Source organism: Cryptomeria japonica, chromosome 7 (assembly GCF_030272615.1).
Source record: "Cryptomeria japonica chromosome 7, Sugi_1.0, whole genome shotgun sequence".
Taxonomy (NCBI): Eukaryota; Viridiplantae; Streptophyta; class Pinopsida; order Cupressales; family Cupressaceae; genus Cryptomeria; species Cryptomeria japonica.
Window position 1 is genome coordinate 582131807 of NC_081411.1, and position 23913 is coordinate 582155719.

A 23913-nucleotide genomic window follows, 5' to 3' on the forward strand; every position below is an offset into this window, starting at 1 on the left:
ACCATCATTAAGATCACTCACGTTGGGTACTTCTGGCTCTCTATGTTTAAAGATGTGCACACCTTGGTAAGGGATTGCAAGGAATGCCACTACTATAGTGGTAGGGCCAAAAAGGCAGAAATGCCGCTTAGGCCCATAGTGGTGGAAGAACCTTTTGCTTAGTGGGGTCTTGATTTCATAGGGATGATCAACCCCCCAATCTCATATGGACAATACAAGGATCTTAACTGCTACTGACTACTTCACTAGATGGTTCGAGGTTGTCCCCCTGAGGAATTCATCAGAGGCCGAAATATTAGCATTTCTCAAAGATTTAGTGTACCGATATGGTCTGCCAAAGACCATAATATCGGACAATGCGTGAGCATTAATAGGCTCACGAGTCACCCAATTCTCTCTCAATAGAGGTATCTACCTAAAGACCTCCTCAAAAGTACTATCCATAGGGAAATGGCCTAGCTGAGTCTACCAACAAGAATCTCATAAGACTCATTAAAAGGATGGGCTCTGAGAACAAAAGGGAGTGGCATCACCACTTGAGAAGCGCATTGTGGGCAGACCGGATAACGCCCAAACAGATCCTAAAGAACTCTTCATACAAGCCGGTCTATGACAAGGACACATTATTCCCCATGTCTTTGGAGATCCCCGCCTTACAATTACTCAAATCTATCGAGGAGGCAGAAAATGGTCCCATGGAGGCGAGATTGGCAAAAATCAGGGAACTAGAGGAAGCAAGGGAGGTGACTTTTTTATCCCTTCAAAACCGTCAGCAAACCGTCAAGTGGTGGTTTGATAATAAGAAAAGTTCTGACTCAGGATTCAAGCAAGGTGACCTTGTTTTGAAATACAATGAGAGGGCAACCAAGCCCGATCGACATGCTAAATTTGATGGTTTATGGGAGGGACCCTTCCACATTATTAATTGCAAAGGTTTCAATGCTTTTGATCTCGAGGATATGCAGGGAGATTCTCTCGGAATCCGGGTCAAAGGGTTCCATCTTAAACTTTTTCACTAGCGGCTTTTTCCTATGTACAATAATGTAAATAGTGTTTTTCTGTGTGCCTTATTTATCTAGTTATGTTTATTCATGTATTACCAAGTGACAAATGAATCACAAGATGCACCTTGATCAAACAAAAAGAAAATCATTATATTATAGGTGTCTTGTTACAATATATACATGAGGTCTATGACCTAGTTTTGAGAAGAAAAAAGACAAAGCTTTCTGAAGACATGGTGACATTATCTCAAGGATCTTCTTCATCTTCATCCTCATCCATCTGGAACTTGGACTCATCATCTTCATCTTCGACATCATCTCCCTCCAGCCGCTTATAGACAGAGTCATCACAAGGCTCTTGAGCTATTAACACAAGCACCAAGTTTGGTTGGACATGGGGCATCAAGATCCACAGGAATATGTAGTCCATGAACTTAGTATACCATTCAATACTATCCGTATTGGGAAATATCAAATGGACTCGGAGGAGGAACTCCATAGCAAGATCTGCTCGGAAGCAATGAGATGACAGTGACATGGTTTTCTGATCACCTATAAGTGGATGCCAGGCCACTTCCTCACAAAAGGTGATGAAACACCGCAAATTTGAGGCCAAAGACAAGCCTCTAAAAGGGACGTAATACACCACCATGTCTTCAAGCCCAGCTAGATACTCCAGGGAGAAAATGCTTTAGCTAGCTTCGAGGTTAGATAACCAGTCATCTTGACATCTAATAATGAAGCTACAAAATGTGAGCAGATATATGTGTTTACACGGAATTTGTTCACATCGTCGATGAAATCCTCCCTAAGAACCCATTTGATAGCAGCAATAATTAGAGGATTTTTGCGTCATGTCATCCCTTGTAGCCTCTGGTCCAAGATATTACCTAAGAAAGCAACCTGAGCCTTACTGCTGGTGAGCCTGACGGGAGTATCCATTTCTTCAATAAACTCCATCGTTGAGTGAAAAATTGTGCAAAAGAATGTCTGAAAAGACATATTTATAGTAGATTTTCAGCTCCAGATGATGAATGAAGTAAAAAGCTAGTGCTCTTGATTTTTGATATAGCTATCTTTCCTCATCAACTTGTGCAAGTAGACGGAGTCTGGTTTGAAGGTTGCGTATGTCCTACCCTGTATCTCGAAAAGAGAAGCAGTATCCTTAGACGCCACACGTATATATAGGTACATCGTGTTTAAGACATAACACCTGTAGGTCTATTATAACTCATGTAAGCTCCACTGGCTGCTAATACTCTCCTTAATGGGGAGATTTCTCAAGTGGCTCTAAGTAACGAAGGACTGAATAGGCATTTTCTTGGGAATCACAGATGGCGATGCTCATCCTTTTCTAGAATTAATTGCTACTGGAAAATGAACTAGCATACATGCAAACAAGTGCTCGTCATTAAACACCTTCTTTCATGAAGATATAGGTATGCAACACATTTAAGGAAGAAGGACTCCAAAAGTGCCCAACATATTGCTCATTCTACACCACGAGCATCGAAAATCTTTAGAAGTGTCAAAAAGAAAAGCCCTCTTGCAGAAGATGGAGATGGAAGCAAATCCCTCAGGAAGATTGTGGGTAGATGTATTCGGGGAGCTCTCATATTCCTCTCACGCCATGCCCCCAAAGTCAGAATATCAAAGAACTAAAGCTAAATCAAAGATGACCACCCGCAACCCAGCTGTAGTGGTAGATTCTCTGGAGAATTTTATTGAGCTCGAACTTCACAAATAACCTAAGAACCTCAGAGAGGCCACTTGCGACAGAATGGTAAATCACATAAATGAGCTGCAATCTACAACAACCAATTTCTGGAATAGTGGCACCCCTTAGTTCATGGTCCCCATGGTCTCGCACTGTCCAAAGTTCATGGTTGCGTGTGCTAGCAGGTTTGACCCCATTTATTTTTCAATTCAGGGCTCTTTTTTGAAAGTAGTTATAATCCTAGAGGCTGTGAGAGATATGATGTGTTGTCCCCTTTTTGACAGAACAAAGGTGTTCACTGAAAGTTCCATGGAGGAATATTGGAGCACTAGAAGAGATATTGTCTCTTTCTATCACGACATGCTAAATCGAAGTCCATCAGCTAGACCTCCAAGACTCCCTCTATCCTACAATGACTTGAGGCATGATGACCTCAAGGATATTTCCTCGACTCTTGCGTGGCTATGTGGTCATGATAATGACCAGGAGATCACTGCTCCTATGATGCGCTTCTCGTTCAAATGCCGAAAGTAGAAAGGGCCATTTCATTTTGATTTCTCTGTATTTATAACCAGAGAGATGGTAAAGCAACTATTTGAATTCCAACATTTTCGGCAGTTCAAGTTCGCCTCAGTCCTAGCTCACCTTTTCTTACACTAGAATGAGGCTTTCTTTAGCCAATTCATGTAACTGGCTACCCATGATGAGACATGAAACAAAATGACTGTGTCGGCCTGGACAACCATCTTGCTAGCTTCTTATGATGCCTACCAGTTCTCAGACTATTTCCTAACTCCCATCCTTTGAGATCTTGATTTGATCCCCAAGGAGCCTCTTGCCCACTTTTCTTAGATACAAATGAATTGGATATATAATGAGTGCCCCCCTTGTGACTGGTTCCTAGGTAGTGACTTTTCCTTTATCCAGGTGCATGGCTTCTTTGAAGAGCCTTTCCGCCTACCTGCCTACATCACAAAAATAACTCTCGCCCTTGAAATTTCATGACAGTTGGTGAAGATTGACAAATCTACAGGGGCAAGAAAACATGATACATGCATAACAAAGGACCACAAAGCTATTGGCCCCATTACTCTCATTTGGAGAAGCATTGCTGAAAATGACTTGACATCCAAGTTGGTGCAACTTGGCTTATTAGTAATTGATGATATGTGGAGTTATGACCTAGATGGGTGCCTATCTAAGAGGAAAAGTGCAATTAAGCATGAACCATGGAGTGTGTGGGAAGGATGCACTAACCTGCAAGTGAATGACCCAAGTCTCTATGTGGGTCTCAATGATTTTCCCATTTTAAAATGACCCTCGTGGTTGACTTTTTACTCTATCCCACAAAAGTACAATCCAATGAAGCCCATTCCCCGGAGTATGCTAGAAGCCATGAGATTGGATTCATGGCCTAAGAAAAAGAGGGAGGATTTCTAGATCTTCCGTTAGGAAGTGAATCAGCCTAGGACTAACATAGGGAACACTCCTTTTGATGAGCATTTTGAGATTGAATGGCGATAGCACAACAAGTCAGATGAAGAGACAGGCGATGAGTCCCCATGTGGTGACTCATCCCCTGAGGCGGCCCAACAATAGGAGGTAGAAGATATAAGTATATAAGAGCAAGAGACCGAGGCTAATACTCCTCTTCCTCTCGCCGATTCAATTCAAAGACCCTGTTTCCAAACTGCCAAGAGATTGGTTGAGAAGAACGTGCCTGATTCCCCTTTCAGTAAAAAGCAATATCTGGGTTATGCAAAGAAAGGTTCGTCTTCTCGGGTCCTAGAGGTTCCCTCAGTCCCTCACTGGCCGGTGACTTCTATGGTTCAGGTATGCCCTTCTTTTCCCTTTCTTCCTACTTAGTCTGTATCTTTTTTGGCTCCTCATCTCGCACCTATGCCTACTCAAATCCCCACTGCTCTCACATTAGCATCCATTGGGGTTCTAGTCAACCCTCAAGCTGTGTCATCACAGGTTTCCATTTCGCTCCCTACCCACAATTTTATCCTTGTAGCATTTTGCCCACAGATGCTTGATACAACCACTATCTCGCATAGACTTGGTTTTAGAGAGTCCACTCCTTCCCCAAATTTTGGGGCAGCATCCACTGATCCATTTTCTTTAGGAGCCTCTCCTTTCGTCCTGCTGTTTTCTCCAACCACGCTTGCACACCCCATTCAGACCTCTTTTGGTGACCCTATTTCCCAATTCCCCTTTGCAATCCCTTTTGGTGCAACATTTGTAGGCCAAGCTATTGCAAACCCAGATGCTTATCAACAATAGGTTACCTATTCCAAGACTGCACGTATTGGTAGGAACGGTAAGAGAAAAGAGAAAGATGGTGCTAGGCTAGCCTGTCCGCACATACAAACACATTTCAGTGAGGAAAAGGATAGTCTTTTCTTTGTGACCATGTTCCCCAAGGTAGACAGGACAGAGGCCCAACTGAGACCCACCAATCACACCTTGCATGCTGTCAGAGTCAATCTCCTGAATGCTACAACATCTGACAAAGTTGAAATGATGGAAGAAATTGCGAAGGTCGTGTCTTCAAATTTCATCAAAAAGAGTCGTCGCCTAGAGAAAATGCGAGCAAAGAATGCAAGTCTCTAAGAATCTTTGGACCAATAGAGAAGAGAAGACAAATCTAGGAATGCTGAAATCAATTGCTTGCAGGGATTGTTGACACAGGCTAACTCTAAAAAATGAAAGTTGTAGTCTGCCTTGAAAAATGTGAGTTCTCAGTTAAAAGGATAAGAGGTAACAAGGAATGTGGCCTTGAAATAATTTCTTGAGAAGGAGAAAGAAATACAACAACTAAAAGCAGCTTCTAGAGATGCTACCCAAGTTCATACACAACTGCCTAAGGAGATCCCCCTAAAAGAAGAATATGCTCGACAACTGAGTGATGCATAGGTCACGCTTTCAGAGGAAAGAGAAAGGTTTTGAGACAAATGTGCATGAAAAAAGGAGTAGTAAGGAGCAAGTTGAGAAGAAATTCCTAGATATGGAAGGTTTGTTGCAGCAAGAGTGAGATCGCATGTCACAACTTCAACAAGCTATACAATATGGAAACGCCAAAATCCTCGCTCTAGAAAGTTAGGTGGTCCATGAACAAGATAAGTGCAGGGAGTTGCAATATGAGGTAAGAGCAAAAGATGAGGAAGTCTCACGGTTGTCAAACCTTCCTCCCCCCTTGGAAAGGATTAAGCAGTATTGCCCTTCACTACAACCCGTGCTGAGATTTCTAGGAGAAGCGCAGTCCCTCTATGCTAAAGCGGGCGCTCTCATTAACAACTCTATGCTTTTTATTGGTCCTAAGCTCCTTTAGCCCATAGCTTAATTCAGATGCTATATGCTGCTCAAGATGAAGAGTTGAGAGAAAAAGGAATTACAAATCGCAAGCAATTAATCAGGAAGACTAATGTCTTTATTAACCAGCACAAGGTAATCGTGCATGTATCAGCAGTGCTTGAGCCTTTATAGATTTCGGTTCCAGATATCAAGCAACACATAGAGAGGTTTGTTTCCCTGGGGCTGCCTTATCCTTTTCCCGCAAATGGTTTTGTGTTAGGGATTGAACAAGTGTTGAATGAGATAGAGAAATTATAGCAAGATAAGACCTTCCTATAGCACTTGAGCAATCTAATTTCGACAGAAGAGGTCGAGCATCTCCTGCACCCCCTGGTCCAACTCTATGTGCTCTTGAAACTGGTCCATGATGAATTAATGATCTTGCCATTTGATGAAGTAATTTTTTTAGATCAACACTACCAGAATCTAGAAGCGCAAGTGTTACCCTTCGAAGAGGAATGGTTCCCATTGCAACATGTCTTTGATCTGCTTCACCCCGTTCTAGCATGAAGTCTGGTCTTTGAACCAACAATTTTGAGTTCTAGCATTCCGCAGGCAGAATTCCCTATTTAGTCACCAAAAAATGTTAATATTATTTTGAGATTGCTCATAGGTGGTATTTTGATCAAGTGGCAGCTATTTCTTTTGATTTTCAACCATTTTCCCATTCGTCAGCATGCACGCCAAGTGGTGTCTCGGCATTGCCTCAAGTTGCTCGCTTTTCTCGCTCAAAGTTGAGAGAACGTGGAGTTTTTGCGTGGCTCGGGTTTTTATATCGATATAAGATTCTCGTTCCCACCATCCATTGTGTAAAGTTGAAGACACTTGGTGTCCCCGCGTTGCATTATTTGTTTCTCAATCTACGCTTGACTTCAGATATCCCCCAATCCACCGTGTGTCATCCATGGTAGTTCATGAACTAGGATGCAGTTTGCCTTGCGATTTTCTTGTTGGGTGGGTGCAGAAATCGCCATTACGTGGTTGAGATAACAACTTCGAGGGTTGTTTTGTTGCGTAGTATCTCGTAGTTTGCCACATCAAGTTTTCTTGTCAGAAGTAGTTGCTAGGATGTTGCTGATGCTACGAGCTATCAGTTAGGAGTCGAGGGCTCTATTTATGTTTTCTTTTGCTTGCTTTGAAGGGTTCAAACTTTTACAGAGATTTTAGGCTCTGACTCATTAAAGAAGCCTTTATGTTGATTTAATTTGGTGAATGATAGACATGTCAGATTGTGCCTATGGCCTTTGTGATTGTTTTATTTGAAGCTTAATATATTAACTTCTATGTTGTTTTCAAGTTCAATAACTTCTATGATATTTGCTGTGAGACTCCGCGGATTAAACTATGTTTTGAGACTTGTTATCTGTTGGATGAATGGTTAATATCATTTTATGTTGAAAGAGTTTTGTTGAGTTACTCTCTCGAATGATTCTACACATGTAGATTTTTGTATGATCTTTAAAGCCACATGTCTCTGGGTTTTATATGCTGTTAATGCTTTTCCAAAATATTTTAAGTTTGGGCAAACCTGGGAAAATTGGGGAAATAGGAAATTTCTGTTTGTTGAAAGAAATTGGAAACAAAAATAACCATATACCCTATTGTTTAAAAAAAATTGGATATGAAATTTTGTTGGGGTTTGATTTTTAAAATTATTGTTTAAAAAAAATTAAATATAGTCTAGGTTTTTTTATTGTGGCTTGAAAAATATTGTTTTGGGAATTTTGTTGTGACTGGTAAAATAAACTACTTGTGCATATATTTTATTAAATTGGGGTTTTTATAAAAAAAAATTATTAAAAAAAAATATTATTATTTTTTAAATTGGGGTATTGTGGTGGGCCATGGGCCAGCATGTACCCATGGGGGGCACCATGGCTGGGTAGCCACAACTTGGCCGCCCACCACAACCTTGGCTGTGGGTGGGGGACCACGTCGTGGCCCCCAAGCTACCACCTCCTTTTGAGGGCTGCGTGACAACAATGTTAAGGTTCAATTTTTTTTAAAAGAAAATTTTCCTTTGTTTTTTTATATTATTTAATTTAATTAAATTATATATATATATATATATACATATATATATATATATGTATACATATATATGTACATATATATATGTATACATATATATGTATATGTATATGTATACATATATATGTATATGTATATGTATTTAGGTATATATTTTTATATGGTAAAAAAAAAATATAGTTTTGGAAAAGAGGAAAAAAAAAGGGCTATTTTTTTTGAAAAAAAATGGGTATTTTATTTTGAAAAAAGGAATATAGGTTATATATATATATATATATATAATTGAGTTATGGAAAATGTGATTAAAATGGTTATTATTAAATGGATTATTTTGGAAATGTAGAAAAATTAGAAACCTTGGTCAATTTTGTGTTTTGTATGAAAGAGAAAAATGAATTGTTATTCTAGATTAGCGAAGGTGTCTGTATTATTCTTATTGTTTTCGCATTCAATTTGGAAACTGCAAGTCCTTGGTTTAATGAAATTAGACGTTTTCATGTGGTCTTTTTCATTGGTCGATCGTGTCACTTGGTTGAGTTTTGTCAGTTGTTTTAACCTACGTGCAAGGGATTGTATGGCCAAGTGTTTTCTAGTGTCTTGAACTCGGTTGTGTAACTTCATTTGGTACCTTTGTTTTGGAGTGCGTTGGGACATTTTTGTTTAGTGTCTTAAGGGAGAGTGACTTTCGAGTGGGGGCCACACCCAAAGAGGTTAGAAGGATAACCCCTCAAAAGTTGTATAAGTAAGTGATAACCTAATAATACATTAGGGGGTTTGGTAGATGAAACATTAAGTAAGATAATTATAACTCACTCATGGTTGAGTGCTAGGACCGACTCAAGATGCAGTGAGAAGGTCTGGAATCGAAAACCAACAACCTTGTCCTCACGAAAGGATTTTTTGGGTCTATTTGAGACTTGAATGCGTCTGGAGGTTCGGGAGAGGTTACCAGGATAATCCAGGATGGGGACTAGGACCTATGGAGGCCTTCTAGGATAACCATACCAAACTATGTGATGACACTCTTCCTTTATGGTCACTAGTGTATAGTCTTGTTGGTATCACCTGAGTTTTGTTGTGGAGTCATGTTCTATGAGTTTATGCTTCTTGTGAGTTTTTATGATGTCGTGTTTCGACTATATGTGTGCATACCTTGTAGGTTGCTAGTGGGTCTTGTAGACACCTAAAATTGTCATGTCTAATTAAATAAATATTTTTATTTAATTAATTATCTAAGCCTAATTCTTCTATTAATTAAATAAATCTTTATTTATTTAATTAATTCATTTATCCTCTTCTAGCCTTATTTCTCATTTAAATAAATACATTTATTTATTTAAATTATCCTTTTCCTAAATTAAATAAATATCTTATTTATTTAATTGATCCCACTTCTTCTATTAATTAAATAAATCTTTATTTATTTAATTAATTTATTAGCCTTTTCTACCCATGAAACATGTCATTCATCTCTTAATTCATACACTACCTACCCCTCTCAATATTTTCTTATTTCCTCTACCTACCCTCTAATCATAGCTGACCATTTATCTTTTACACCTCTCAATCTTATCCCTCCATTTCTTATAGTGTCTTCTATATAAGGAGATGCTTCCTTCATTATCAAACCTTGACTAACTCACTATGCATTCAGCCTCGACTACACTTTCGAACTTGCAACCACATTTCCGTTCTTTGTTGAGCTCTTGTGCACATATAAAATCTGAGAGTAAATATATCAAGCAAGATCAATGGAGATAGGAAGAATGGAGATCCAAACCCTATTGGACATGTGATGGTATAATCTTTGTGATTTCATTTGATTTGCATTATCTTAGGTAATCTTCATATGTTATGGTGGATCTTTTTTGTTGTTAGGCTAGGGTTTTGTGGTTGAATCTATTTAGTCTTTCAATATTATCATTGTTGTTTCCATTTTCACCGTATACAGGTCTTATTTCTATCTCCTAGCATGGTGGGGTGGTTCTTTTTGAGCCACATGGTCGAGTGGTAGTGCCACTTTCCATCAGGTGTGTTTGTTCCTTCTTGCGGGAGTTGGCCTCACAGGTAGTTGAACTTGGATTCGAACAGACAAGGTAGGGAGATCCAATGAAGGACAACGCAACCTTGCAGCTAATAACACAATCAACATGAAAGATACTGGTAACTGGTTCACAAAACGCAAGATATAACCGAGAAAACAGAAAAGATCATTCCTTATAATAGTTTAATAAAATTACATAGGCCCTCAGGCTTTACACATGCTCGACCGCAGTTCAGGATTATAAAAAAATTCTTAGAAATCAAATCTATGATCTGCAGATCATCTGCTCACCAAACTAGTCTCCGGTAACAATCGACACTGTTCTGCACTAATCCGGACCTTAGTCTCTCCGAACTTCAATCCCATCAGACCAGAATTTCTCTAGAAACTACATCTATTCTCAATATCTTCCTCTTCGGACCTCTGTGTCCCTAAATGAATCTCCAAACTTCCTCTTTATACCATCCGCAAGCAACAACAACTCGATCAAGTCAGCTAAAGATCAACCGGTTCATGATGAAACATGCAAACAATAATATGTTGGCCCAAATCACCAAGAACACCTCTAATAATTCTTAGAACTACATGTGGCCTTCCAAGAACATCATTCAAGCCCAAGACAACATCTCCCAATGATCCAAAAGTTATGGAAACCTTCCGCAACCCAATTTAGCTTCGCTTTACACACTACAAGACCAACCGGTAAGAACACACCAACACCGAGATAATATCAGAATTGATATCTCACTGGAATCAAATCCAAATGCCATGAATCCCGAATATAATTAAGACAATTATCTCTAGGTGATAAACCAAAATCCACAATGCTAAATTCTCAATAGGAAGAAACACAACAATCTCCAAGCAATTCCACTTCGAATTGCTCCAACTGGTTGAACTACTCCGGTGCTCCTGCATCAACTCTTCAGATTAGGCTTCATTCATAGCGACAAATCATCTCCCTTTGGTATGCAAAAAGTTTGGAGGACCGTTGTGATGCGCCATGGTCCCAATAATTTTTGAGTAGTTTTTGGGTGTAGGTCTGATTCCACTTAAATTACTTAATCCGAGGTGCATGTGAAAATCTTGTGACTGTAGTTCACCGTTTTCATGCTTTTACCTTCATTTTTTAAGATTTTACCTTATTTTAGCACTTCAACTAACAAAAGACGAAACCCCCTTCAATCCAAATTCCCTCAGCATTTAGTCTTGATATAATTTATGACAAGATCTAGTGAATTCCCCATCCTCTTTTGAATGTAAAGGTCCCAAGTGAAAAAAACTCTTGTAGTCTTCATTCCTTGGATGACCCTAGGGAATCATTTTTCCCGTTCACAAGTACTCAAGCATACCGAGAGGTCTATATGTAGGTCCTGCATATAATTGTTCCTCTAGTGTCTTCACCTTTTCTCTCAGGATTTCATTGTCTTCATTAGTCTTTATTGCTTTTGATTAAATAAGTCCGATTCTAGGCAGACAACTGAGAGAGGGGTGGGGTGAATCAGTTGTCTCACAAACTTTCACAAATTAAACTTATTCTCAGATTTGATTATTAAACATGATAATATAAATAAAAATTATAATATGAACACACATAACACCAATATTTTTTACGTGGAAAACTTGGTCAAGGGAAAAACCATGGTGGGGACCTACCCACAATATGATGATACTCTGTTAGAAGTATATGAAACATTACAATGGGGAATGCACATGCATTCAGGCACACTGCCTAGAGCTCATTACTCAAAAATAAGAAAGGGCTACAACCTAGGGAAGAATCACCATCTTACAAATACATTCAGATTACATCTAGAAGATCATGAATTGATAGAATAACATCTCCTAATTCTTGGTTATAGTTCCGGTTAACCACAACTTTTTCTTCACTCTTCTTTGCCTCTGAAAGATTAATACATTATTTTATCATGCATTTTATTCTCATCCTACACATCACCTCTCAATACCACACTCAATTACAAAAGATATTACATATATTTATACATGACATCAACCTTGAAAAAGATCAACAAGGTTAGCTCAACCCACATCACCTAATTACAAAATTTAACCATACATGCTACAAAATCATATGTGGACCAAGCAATGTTGGCTAAGAAATAGCACGAACCCATATCAAACACCTCAAATGTGAAACACCTCTAAGAATTATGCATCAAACATCCGCAACAAACTACAAGCATCTGGTCAGCCAAAACAATGAAGAACACAAACACATCAGAGAAAATCATCAATTACATGCACAACGATCAATGCAGAGAACCAACACAAAAGGAACACAATCTAGAAACATCCACAAGCATCATGAATTACCACTGCAACATCCGCAACAACTGAAATTACTAGAATCATATCATCATTATACTGAACTTCAAGAACACTAACTACAACGGTTGTCAACCTAGAAAAATCACTTGCGGAGCACTAAACCACAAACCACTTGAATTGAAGACACACATCAACCTCCTGAACATTCCTCCAAATCTCCAAATCAAGATATTACAATGTGGAGCAATGCAGATCAAATTACTGACACTCTGGCACAACTGAACAACTGGAAAACCAACAAAAACATAGATAACCATAACTCACTCAAACCTTCATGCAAACCATTGAAAATTATAGTGAATCATCTATACACAAACCTCTACAAACCCTTTAATCTACAAACTCTGATCATGAACATGATGAAAAAATCAGCTCACTGACCTCCACTACAACACTGTCACATACAAAGAAATATGTTGACATCAATGACAACACATCTCTCAAATATGATCAAAGCACATATTTTCAACAATCTCCTCAAACATCATACAATCTCCTCTTTTGCATTGATGGCAACATATGATGTGAAAAACAATCAGTGACAAAGAAATCAACAACTCTCTCAAAATAACTCCCTCCCTCTTACACATATTCTCTCACCCTTAGATTATTACATATTTTTTCACATGAATCTCTCCCCCTTTGACATCAATGAAAAAAACACATATTTGCACCACAAAACTCAAAACTGACTCACTGACTACTCCCCCTGAGTAGCAACCTCCACTCATCAATCCATATCACAAGATATGATTGTGAAATGCACCGGACTAATGCATACCAATGCATCTCAACTATGATCAAGAGGAACAATCACCCCTAGCTTCCCTCTGAGATACTCAAAAGTATCCTTAGGAAAAGGATTCATGAAAATATCTGCAATCTGTTCCTTTGTAGGCACATACTAAACTCTAACTTCCTTCTCATTTATCTTGTCTCTCAGAAAGTGAAACTTGATTGATATATGCTTAGTCTTGGAATGCAACACCAGATTCTTAGAAATGTTACTTGCACTTGAATTTTCATAGTAAATAGCAATAGGCTCATCGCACACTACTCTGATATCCTTCAACATCTGCTTCATCCACACTAGCTGAGTACAATTGTTAGCAACAACAATATATTCTTCCTTTGTAGTAGATAGAGAAATTCAATTATGTTTTTTACTCATCTATGAAACCAACTTTTTACCTAAGAAAAATGCACCACCACTAGTACTCTTTCGGTCATCGACAAAAACTTCAACAATTAGAATATGAAATACAATTTACTATCAGCAGTACCTATTTTAAATCCAAGATTCAATAGATACTTATGCAATCTAACATACCATGCTCTAGGCATTTTCTTCAATCCATGCAATGCTTTCTTCAACTAGCACACCATATCCTTTTGATCAGTCAATAGAAATCCATCTAGTTTCTCTACGTATACCTCTTCTTCCAATTCACCATTTAGGAATATGGACTTGACATCCATCTGATATACTTTAAAATCCTTGTAAGTAGCATACATAAGAAATAGTCTAACAACTTCAATCCTTGCCACCGGAGCAAAAGTCTCCTCAAAATCAACACCTTCCATTTGAGAATATCCTTTACAAACAAGTCTAGGTTTTTTCCTAACAACTTCACCTTGCTCATTCAATTTATTTTGAAAGACCCATTTAGTTCCTATTACATTTTTATCTTCAGGTCGGGGAACAAGAATCCATATATTGTTCTTTTCAATCTGATTCAATTCTTCTTCCATTGCTTTTACCCAATGTTCATCTTTACAAGCTTCATTCACATTTTTAGGTTCAATCTTAGAAATCAAACAATACTCAAACTGATCTTTTGCAATTCTTCTCCTAGTCTAAACACCTTTATTTCTATCTCCTATAATCTGATTTTCAAAATGATTCAACCTTACATACTTGGGAGTCTTAGGATTTTTTTGATTTTCAGGCTCTTGAGTTCTCTCTTCTGCACTTGCACTAGTTCCTTCATCTTGATTTACTGGATTCATCAGAATAATCTGAACTTAATTCTAGGTCTACGGTTGCTTTCCTTTGTTTGCACTATCACTCTGATCATCTGAATCATATTTGCAAGATCTGATCTATCTCTCATTGCTTTCATCAAATCTAACATTTTCACTCTCAACTATCTTTCTTAGTCTCTTGTTATAACATCGGTAGGCCTTTCTTTTAGTAGAAGAACCAAGAAATATTCCTTCATCACATCTAGCATCAAATTTACCTAAATCTTCATCTCTTTAGATATAGAATTTACTTCCAAAAATTCTAAAATATTTAACAGTAGGAGCATGACCAAACCATAGTTCATAAGGAGTCTTACTGATATCAATTTTAATATGCACCCGGTTAAGAGTATACACTGCAGTACTCACAACTTCTCTCCAATAAACATGCAAAACATTTCATTGCAACATCATTGTCCTAGCAGCTTCCTAAATAGTTCTATTCTTCCTTTTCACAACACCATTTTGTTGAGGGGTTCTTGGAGTAGACAACCGTCTTCTTATCCCATGCTCTTCATAGTATGCATTAAACTCATCGGAAATGAATTCTCCACCTCTATCAGATCTCAAACACTTCAGCTTCAGACCTGTTTCTGTCTCAACCACAACTTTGAAAACCTTGAACTTCTCTAAAGCTTAAGATTTCTCTCTTAAGAAAATAACCTACATCATCCTTGAATAATCATCAATCAACAACATGAAATATGTATCTCCTTGCATGATTTGAGCTCTAGAGGGTCCAGACAAATTGATATGCACAAGATCTAAAAATCTGTTAGAAAAATGCTTCTTACTCTTGAAAGATATTCTAGTTTGTTTCCCCAACTGACATTGTTTGCACATAGGGTTACCATGTTTCAACAACTTTAGAAGATCTCTCATAGCCTGAGTAGATCTTATCTTAACAATGTTATAAAAATTCACATAACACATCCTCCTATACCACAACCAACTTTCATCAACTTGAGAAATCAAACATCTTTTACCAGAGCTATTCAAGTGAAAGATATTACCTTTAGTCTTTGTACTTGATGCAATCTCTATTTCGGAGCTACCCAAGATTCTACACTTTCCATTCTTGAATTGAAGATCATAACCCTTGTCCACCATCTATCTGACATTCAAAAGATTATGCTTTAGGCCTTCCACATACAAGACATCATTAGTATTGTGCTTACCATCAAGAGAAATAGAACCTCTTCCACAGATTATACCAACTTTATCATCTCCAAATTTCACAAGTCCACCTTCATACTTTTCCAAGCTCACAAACTTACTCTTATCACCTGTCATATGATAAGAGAATCTATTGTCTATCACCCATTCACATTTCTCTTCAACCCGTCAAACCAAATCTCTTTCCACATCATGCAACTAGTAGAATCAGTAGGTATTGGATCATTTTCCTTGATAGCAATAAACACCATTTCATTATCACTTGTATTTCTCTTGTATGATTCATCATCTAAAACACCTTCATTAGAAATATAATAACATTTTTTCTAAACTTTAGGCTTGTAGGTTTTCTTAGGAACTCTTTCAGGACATATTGAGGCAAAATGACCTATCTTATTACATGAAAAATATTTAAGAGGTAACTTCCCTTCATACTTACGAGCTCCTTTAGGTGATCTCCTGACAGTCAGTACTTCAATCTCCTCAAGATCTCGCTCTTCTTCTTCCATCTCTTCATCTCTTTCCCATATCTTGATATCCTTCTTGAAGAACTTTATCCCGAATCATATCTCTACTTATCCTTTCCAGAAACAGTGGCTTTGAATGTAGATTCTACCTTAGGAAGGGAGTCACCAAACTCACTTAATTCAAATGCTGATAACTTAGCAATCAACATGTCTCTGGTCACATCTGCAATGGTTTGGATCTCCTCAATAACAATATCTTTTTGTTTGTAGGATGTAGGCAAGGATCAAAGCACTTCAACAACAATCTTTGATTCTTCCAACTTTCCATCGGAAGTTCATTCACCTTCTGCATAAAAGAAGTAATGTTCTCATCTTCTCCCATCCTCAACATCTCATATTTTCCTTTTAAGCTCTGCAAATTAGCAATATTCACATAGTTCTCACCTTCATACAAAGTTTCCAACTTCTTCTAGATCTCATGACCAATTTGCAATTCCATAACATTAGTCATCTCAGAATCTGTCAAGGCACTCAACAATGCTTGCTTAGCCCTAATATTGTATTCAACCTCCTTTATCTCATCTGGAGTTGAAGTTCCATTTGGAGGAATAGTATACTTGATCTTATTAATAGTCTAGTAAGGTTTGCCAATGCATCTTAGATGACACTCCATGTGGCTCTTCCAAAGAGAGTAGTTAGTTCCATGAAATTTTGGACTGTTCTTCTTATAAGATGCCATCCCGGATCACCTCAAGCGGTTAAGCTTCTCCAAAGGAACATGCTCTGATACCAATCGATTGAATAGAACTGATTACAAACAAAAAACTTAGAGGGAGGGGGGTGAATCAAATGTCTCACAAACTTGCACAAATTAAACTTATCCTCAAATCTGATTATCAAGCATGATAGCATAAATTAAGAACACAATTTGAACACACATAGCACAAAGATTTTTGACATGGAAAAACTAGTCAAGGGAAAAACCATGGTGGGAACCTACCCACAATATGATGATACACTGTTAAAAGTATATGAGATATTACAATGGGGAATGCACATGCATTCAGACACATTGCCTACAGCTCACTGCTCAAAAACAAGAAAGGGCTACAACCCAGGGAAGACTCACTATCTTACAAACACATTCGAATTACATCCGGAAGATCATGAACTAATAGAATAACATCTCCAAATGCTTGGTTACAGTTCTGGCTAAGCACAACTTCTTCAATCTTCTCTACCTTTGAAAGATTAATACATTATTTTCTCATGCATTTTATTCTTATCCATACACATCACCTTTCCATACCAAACTCAATTACAAAAGATATTACATATATTTATACATGACATCAACCTCAAAAAAGACCAACAAGAACAACTCAACACACATCACCTAATTATAAAATATAACCATACACACTACAAAATCATATGCAGACCAAGAAATGTCGGCTAAGACATAGCACATACCCATATCACACGCATCAAATGTGAAACACCTCCAAGAATTATGCATCAAACATCCGCAACATGCTACAAGCATCTGGTCGACCAAAACATTGAATAACACCAACACATTAGAGAAAATCATCAATTACGCTCACAACGATCAATGGGGACCACCAACACAAAAGTCACACAATCTAGAAATATCCATAAGCAAAATAAATTAGCACCACAACATCTGCAACAAATCAAATTACTAGAATCATATCATCATTATACTAAACTTCAAGAGCACTAACTACAATGCCTATCAACCTAGAGAAATCACTTGCGGAGCACTAAAGTATGAACAAATTGAATTGAAGATACACATCAACGTCCCACATATTCCTCCAAATCCGCTGATCAAGATATTACAATGTGAAGAAATGCAGATCAAATTACAAACATTTTGACACAACTAAACAACTAAAAAACCAACAACACAGATAACCATAACTCACTCAAATATTCATGTGGACCACTGAAAATTAACTAAATCATCTATATACAAACCTCTACAAACCCTTTATTCTACAAAATCTGATCATCAACATGCCTAACAAATCAACTCAATGACCTCCATTGCTACACTATGACAGACATAAATATGTTGAAATCAATGACAACACATCTCGCAGATATCATCAAAGCATATATTTGCAACAATATCCTCAAACATCCAATAGCTACCTTGTGAGAAAATTTTTCCACATTCAAAGTCAAGCCTGTTGCTTCTGTGGCTGATGTGTCTGCCACTCTTTTGACCAATAAGCTACCAAATAGTTGATCCATCTCGTGACTCATTCTTGGCCTCCTAGTAGCTAGGTGAAGGCACCAAATAACTAATTGATCAAGATGATCATCAAAGATCACTCCTAAGAGCACCTTTTCTCTCTGTATTGGATCAAATGAATCCAAATAAATGTCATGCTTTCTTCTTAACTCATCAAAAACTATGGTGGAGGAGATATCCTATCCTTCCAAAAGAAGTATTGAACTCCTTTTCACAACTTCTCCCCATTTTAGGGATCATGATGGCTCGCTGTTCCTTAGCAGTTTTCAATAGTTCATCCTTCATCCTCATCCTCTCATCATGTGCTAAGGTATTTAGGTTAATAGATTGTAAATCATCTATATACAAACCTCTACAAACCCTTTATTCTACAAAATCTGATCATCAACATGCCTAACAAATCAACTCAATGACCTCCATTGCTACACTATGACAGACATAAATATGTTGAAATCAATGACAACACATCTCGCAGATATCATCAAAGCATATATTTGCAACAATATCCTCAAACATCCAATAGCTACCTTGTGAGAAAATTTTTCCACATTCAAAGTCAAGCCTGTTGCTTCTGTGGCTGATGTGTCTGCCACTCTTTTGACCAATAAGCTACCAAATAGTTGATCCATCTCGTGACTCATTCTTGGCCTCCTAGTAGCTAGGTGAAGGCACCAAATAACTAATTGATCAAGATGATCATCAAAGATCACTCCTAAGAGCACCTTTTCTCTCTGTATTGGATCAAATGAATCCAAATAAATGTCATGCTTTCTTCTTAACTCATCAAAAACTATGGTGGAGGAGATATCCTATCCTTCCAAAAGAAGTATTGAACTCCTTTTCACAACTTCTCCCCATTTTAGGGATCATGATGGCTCGCTGTTCCTTAGCAGTTTTCAATAGTTCATCCTTCATCCTCATCCTCTCATCATGTGCTAAGGTATTTAGGTTAATAGATTGTAAATCATCTATATACAAACCTCTACAAACCCTTTATTCTACAAAATCTGATCATCAACATGCCTAACAAATCAACTCAATGACCTCCATTGCTACACTATGACAGACATAAATATGTTGAAATCAATGACAACACATCTCGCAGATATCATCAAAGCATATATTTGCAACAATATCCTCAAACATCCAATAGCTACCTTGTGAGAAAATTTTTCCACATTCAAAGTCAAGCCTGTTGCTTCTGTGGCTGATGTGTCTGCCACTCTTTTGACCAATAAGCTACCAAATAGTTGATCCATCTCGTGACTCATTCTTGGCCTCCTAGTAGCTAGGTGAAGGCACCAAATAACTAATTGATCAAGATGATCATCAAAGATCACTCCTAAGAGCACCTTTTCTCTCTGTATTGGATCAAATGAATCCAAATAAATGTCATGCTTTCTTCTTAACTCATCAAAAACTATGGTGGAGGAGATATCCTATCCTTCCAAAAGAAGTATTGAACTCCTTTTCACAACTTCTCCCCATTTTAGGGATCATGATGGCTCGCTGTTCCTTAGCAGTTTTCAATAGTTCATCCTTCATCCTCATCCTCTCATCATGTGCTACCATTTAATAGATTGTCAGATAGATCAAGTGTTGCATTGCCTTCCAATACTCACAGTCGATGATAAGAAATGAGTGAAGTCAAAGTCAAGTCATGATTTCATTCTTAACTTTCTCTTTCTCCATTAACAAATCACTGAGAGCGAGAGAGTGAGTCGACGTTTATTATTTTTCTGAAATGGCAAGAATTTTTCACATTGATAGAAGTTCATTTTTCAAAGTCAAGTCGATAGATTGCACATCATTTCATTGTTTATTTGATAAATCTGCCGTTTATAACATTTATTACGTTTCTGAAAGGGCAAGGAATTTATAATAGACAGAATTGATTGATTACGAGTGAGTGAAACAGATCACGTCAAATTGCCGTGCCCAGAATGATGAAAATTTTGTGAGTTCACACCTTCAAATTTTGCTTTTGTATAGTTGATCTTTTATATAATATTTACTCAGAGATTTTTTTTGAGGTGAAATAAAAGTCTTTAGAAATATAATTAATCATTTCTATCAAAAAAATGTAAAGTTCAAAATGAATAAACTGAGATTGGAATTGACTGAGTCAAAAATAAGATAAGTTTATTTTGAAATTGTTGCATTATGTATTTTGATTGAAGTCGTATTATAATAAATCATTGATACTTGCTTGATGTATATCTAAGGTAATGATACATAATAAAATTTTAGGAAGCATAGTCTAAAATGTGGTGTCTCAAGATTCAACCTAACACATTAATGGATAAAAATTAGATGAATATTCTTTTTTGTGAAACAAATGTGACACTAAGCTTGCCATGTTGTACCTCTACATCAGCAAGTTCCACAATTGGAACCAAGATTGAAGGTAGTATATAATAAAATCACCAAATTAATCCTTTATTCTCCCATCAAAATTATTATTGACCTTGAAAGTTTTATTAAGGTCTATTCATATGTTATTTTGTTACATATAATAACTCATGCTTATTTGCTATAGATTCAACGAAAATGAGATTACATAAATCCAAACATAGATAAAACTCTAGCCATATATTATACTACAATATAAAAAATGAAATAATATAAAATCTTACCTAATGTAGGGGAAGGAAAAAGAATCCAATCGTTATCAAAGTAAGAAACTTGAATCCTTGATACACACATAAAAATGATATTAACGTGTACAAAGAGAGTGGATCAACATAGATTTTATTGATTATCTATGACAAAATTTGTGCATTAAAGAAAAATGGTTGAATACATTAATTACAAAGATTATCTTTTACAACTGTTGAAAAGATAGAACACTAGCTAAGAGCGATCATCCCTACTATGAAACACAATGAAGCATAATTATACACATCTTGATCCATTATTAAAAAATGCATCATAGTCTTTAAAGATGATAACCTTCATAAATTGGTGCATAGTTTGCTTCAATATCAAACTCTTTCAATGTGGATCTTTATAGGAATCGATTCTTTGAAAAAAAATAAAAAATATTAATGGTATTGGTCAAGATTCAAGTATCTTGTTATAAAATGGTTCTATGATCTGATAGAAGATTTAAAATTTGAATATCGCAACCAAGCCCATAAGAAAGGATGTCATCCACATGAATGAATCTTCACACATAAAAAATTGATAAATAGAAATTTGAATAATAAATAAACGTGCTAAGGAAATCCTAGCTCACCCGATCATAGGCCTTCATCATATCAAGTTTTAACACCATAGACGGTTTTTTTCTGAATCCAAGGAATGAAGAATCTCATGGGCTAGAACAACTCCCTCATGTGTCTCCTTCCTCGGCACAAAACCTCCTTGTTCTTCGGAAATGATAGAGAGAATAATCTTAGCCAACCTAAGGGAAATAGCCTTAGTAAAGATCTTATAAAGGACATTACAAAGTGAGATTGGCCTAAAATCCTTAAAGTTTTGGGCTGATCAACATTTGGAATAATAACAATAAAGGTACCATTCATTTCTTTTAAGATGGCGGTTCCTCCTTGATTCCTCAAGGGATAATAAAAGATCCCTACCTATAAATTCCCAACACTTCTGGAAAAAAAGTGCAATATAGCCATCTGGACCCGGGGACTTATCTGGAGGTAAGGAAAAAACTACCTCCCTTAATTCTTCGAGATAGAGTTTACCCATTGACATTTCATTATCCGTATTGGATTTTTAAAAAGCTTGGTTGGGTATCTCCTATTCCGTCTAAATTGGTAGATATTTTTAAGAGCTGGCCCCTTTTATTTTGATCTTCTACATTTTCATGTCTTTGGGATATTAGCCCTTCTATTGTTATATGGAATGTATGGTTGGAAAGAAACAATAGAATTTTTAGGAAGCAGTTTTCTGATTTGTATATTTTATTGTGTCGGATTGAAAAATGCATTTCAGAAGTTGTTGTTAGTTATTTTCATAAAAATGTTGGTAGGAAAAGGGTATTCTCAAGTTGGGATGTGCAAATGACTAAATATTGGCCCCTGTTGAATAAATTTCCTAGCCCTAGGGTAGTTGCTACCTCTCAAATAGTAAAAATGTTATTTGAGAATGGAAGGATCTTCCTGAAGGGGTATTTCAACTTAATTTTGATGGGACTTCTCGGGGGAATCTTGGTGAATGTGGAATTGGTATTACCATTCTGGATTATGTTGGTAAAATTGTTAAGGTTGCCTGTGTTTGTGTAGGTAATGGCACTAACATTTTTGCAAAATTTATGGCCTTGGAATTGGGTTAGAATTAACTATTAGACTCTCTATTAAATGAATTAGAATTGTGGGGGATTCTATGATCACAATTCATGCAGTGTCCTCTGGTAAATATTTTTCGTGGAATTTGTCTTATATTCTTGATACCATCCTACTTTTTCTAAATTGTTTTGATTACTTTGAAATCCAGCATTGCTATAGGATAAACAATTCAATGTTCAATCTTTTGGCTAATTATGCTCTGAATGGTAAGTTGGAGTATGCTGAGTTTGATCCAGATTCTCTTCCTATCTCTATTTGAGGTTTGTTTTTTGGTTAAGGCTTTGTTTAAGTTTATTTTGTATACCGATATCCATATTCTCAAATAGTTTTATATTATTCTGGTTTTCATATCTACTTTATTATATAGATGCCAGTATTTTTTGTTTTGGGAATATGGATATGGGTTTTCAGGTGTTTTGGTATGATTTCATACTCATATCCATACTCGCAATGGTTACATTGGTTATTATTGTTATTAATTTTGTATTTTTTCATTGGGTTGTCATTCATTCGACACTTCTTGTATCAAGATTACATTTTAGATTGATTTTGCATGATCACTTGACATTTGCACTATTGCAGGTTTTCAAATACTTTTTGGGTAAGTTCAAGGTATTTTGTTTGTGGGAACGTTTCGGCTTATGCCGTTTGTGGGTACATTGTTGTTCATTTGTTTGCTTGAATGCTATCTTTGTTATTTTCTGGTAAGCATGGAGTATAGAGTTATGGTTCGATTGCCTTGGGAATTTGTGAATTTTGATCAGTTTGATTTTGTAAAGCTCAACCGTATTTTTAATTATCTTTGTCTTCATTTTGAAGATAATATTAGATTGGTGATTGATCCAAATTGGTAACTAATAGTTGTATTTTTATTCTTTTTCTGTTGAGGACTATATCTTCTCACCGGTGGATGATCTTCTATTACATTTTTGTGGTGTTTCCTCATAGTCAGCTGAAGGGATAGATATATATTGAGTATTTGTAATCAGTTTTTGTATGCCATGTATGGCAGCCCCTTTGTACTCAATGGGTATTCTATGTAATATGGGAGTGGGGGTTTTTAATATGCCTTCGAGGATTTTTTTAACGGGTAGGTAGGCCTTAAGTTTTTCTTGAGAAATACTAGAAGGTTTTCTTACTGGTTCTTTCCTTCCAGTG

The 23913-nt window shown here is 36.8% G+C and overlaps 1 protein-coding gene across 1 annotated transcript; it reads left to right on the forward strand.

Annotated features, from left to right (window-relative positions):
* Positions 1–500: 500 nt before the first annotated feature.
* On the forward strand, positions 501–1019 carry LOC131049163 (uncharacterized). The gene has a single exon (XM_057983199.2). It carries the CDS (start codon positions 501–503, stop codon positions 1017–1019), a length of 519 nt encoding a protein of 172 aa, XP_057839182.2.
* The last annotated feature ends 22894 nt before the right edge of the window (positions 1020–23913 follow it).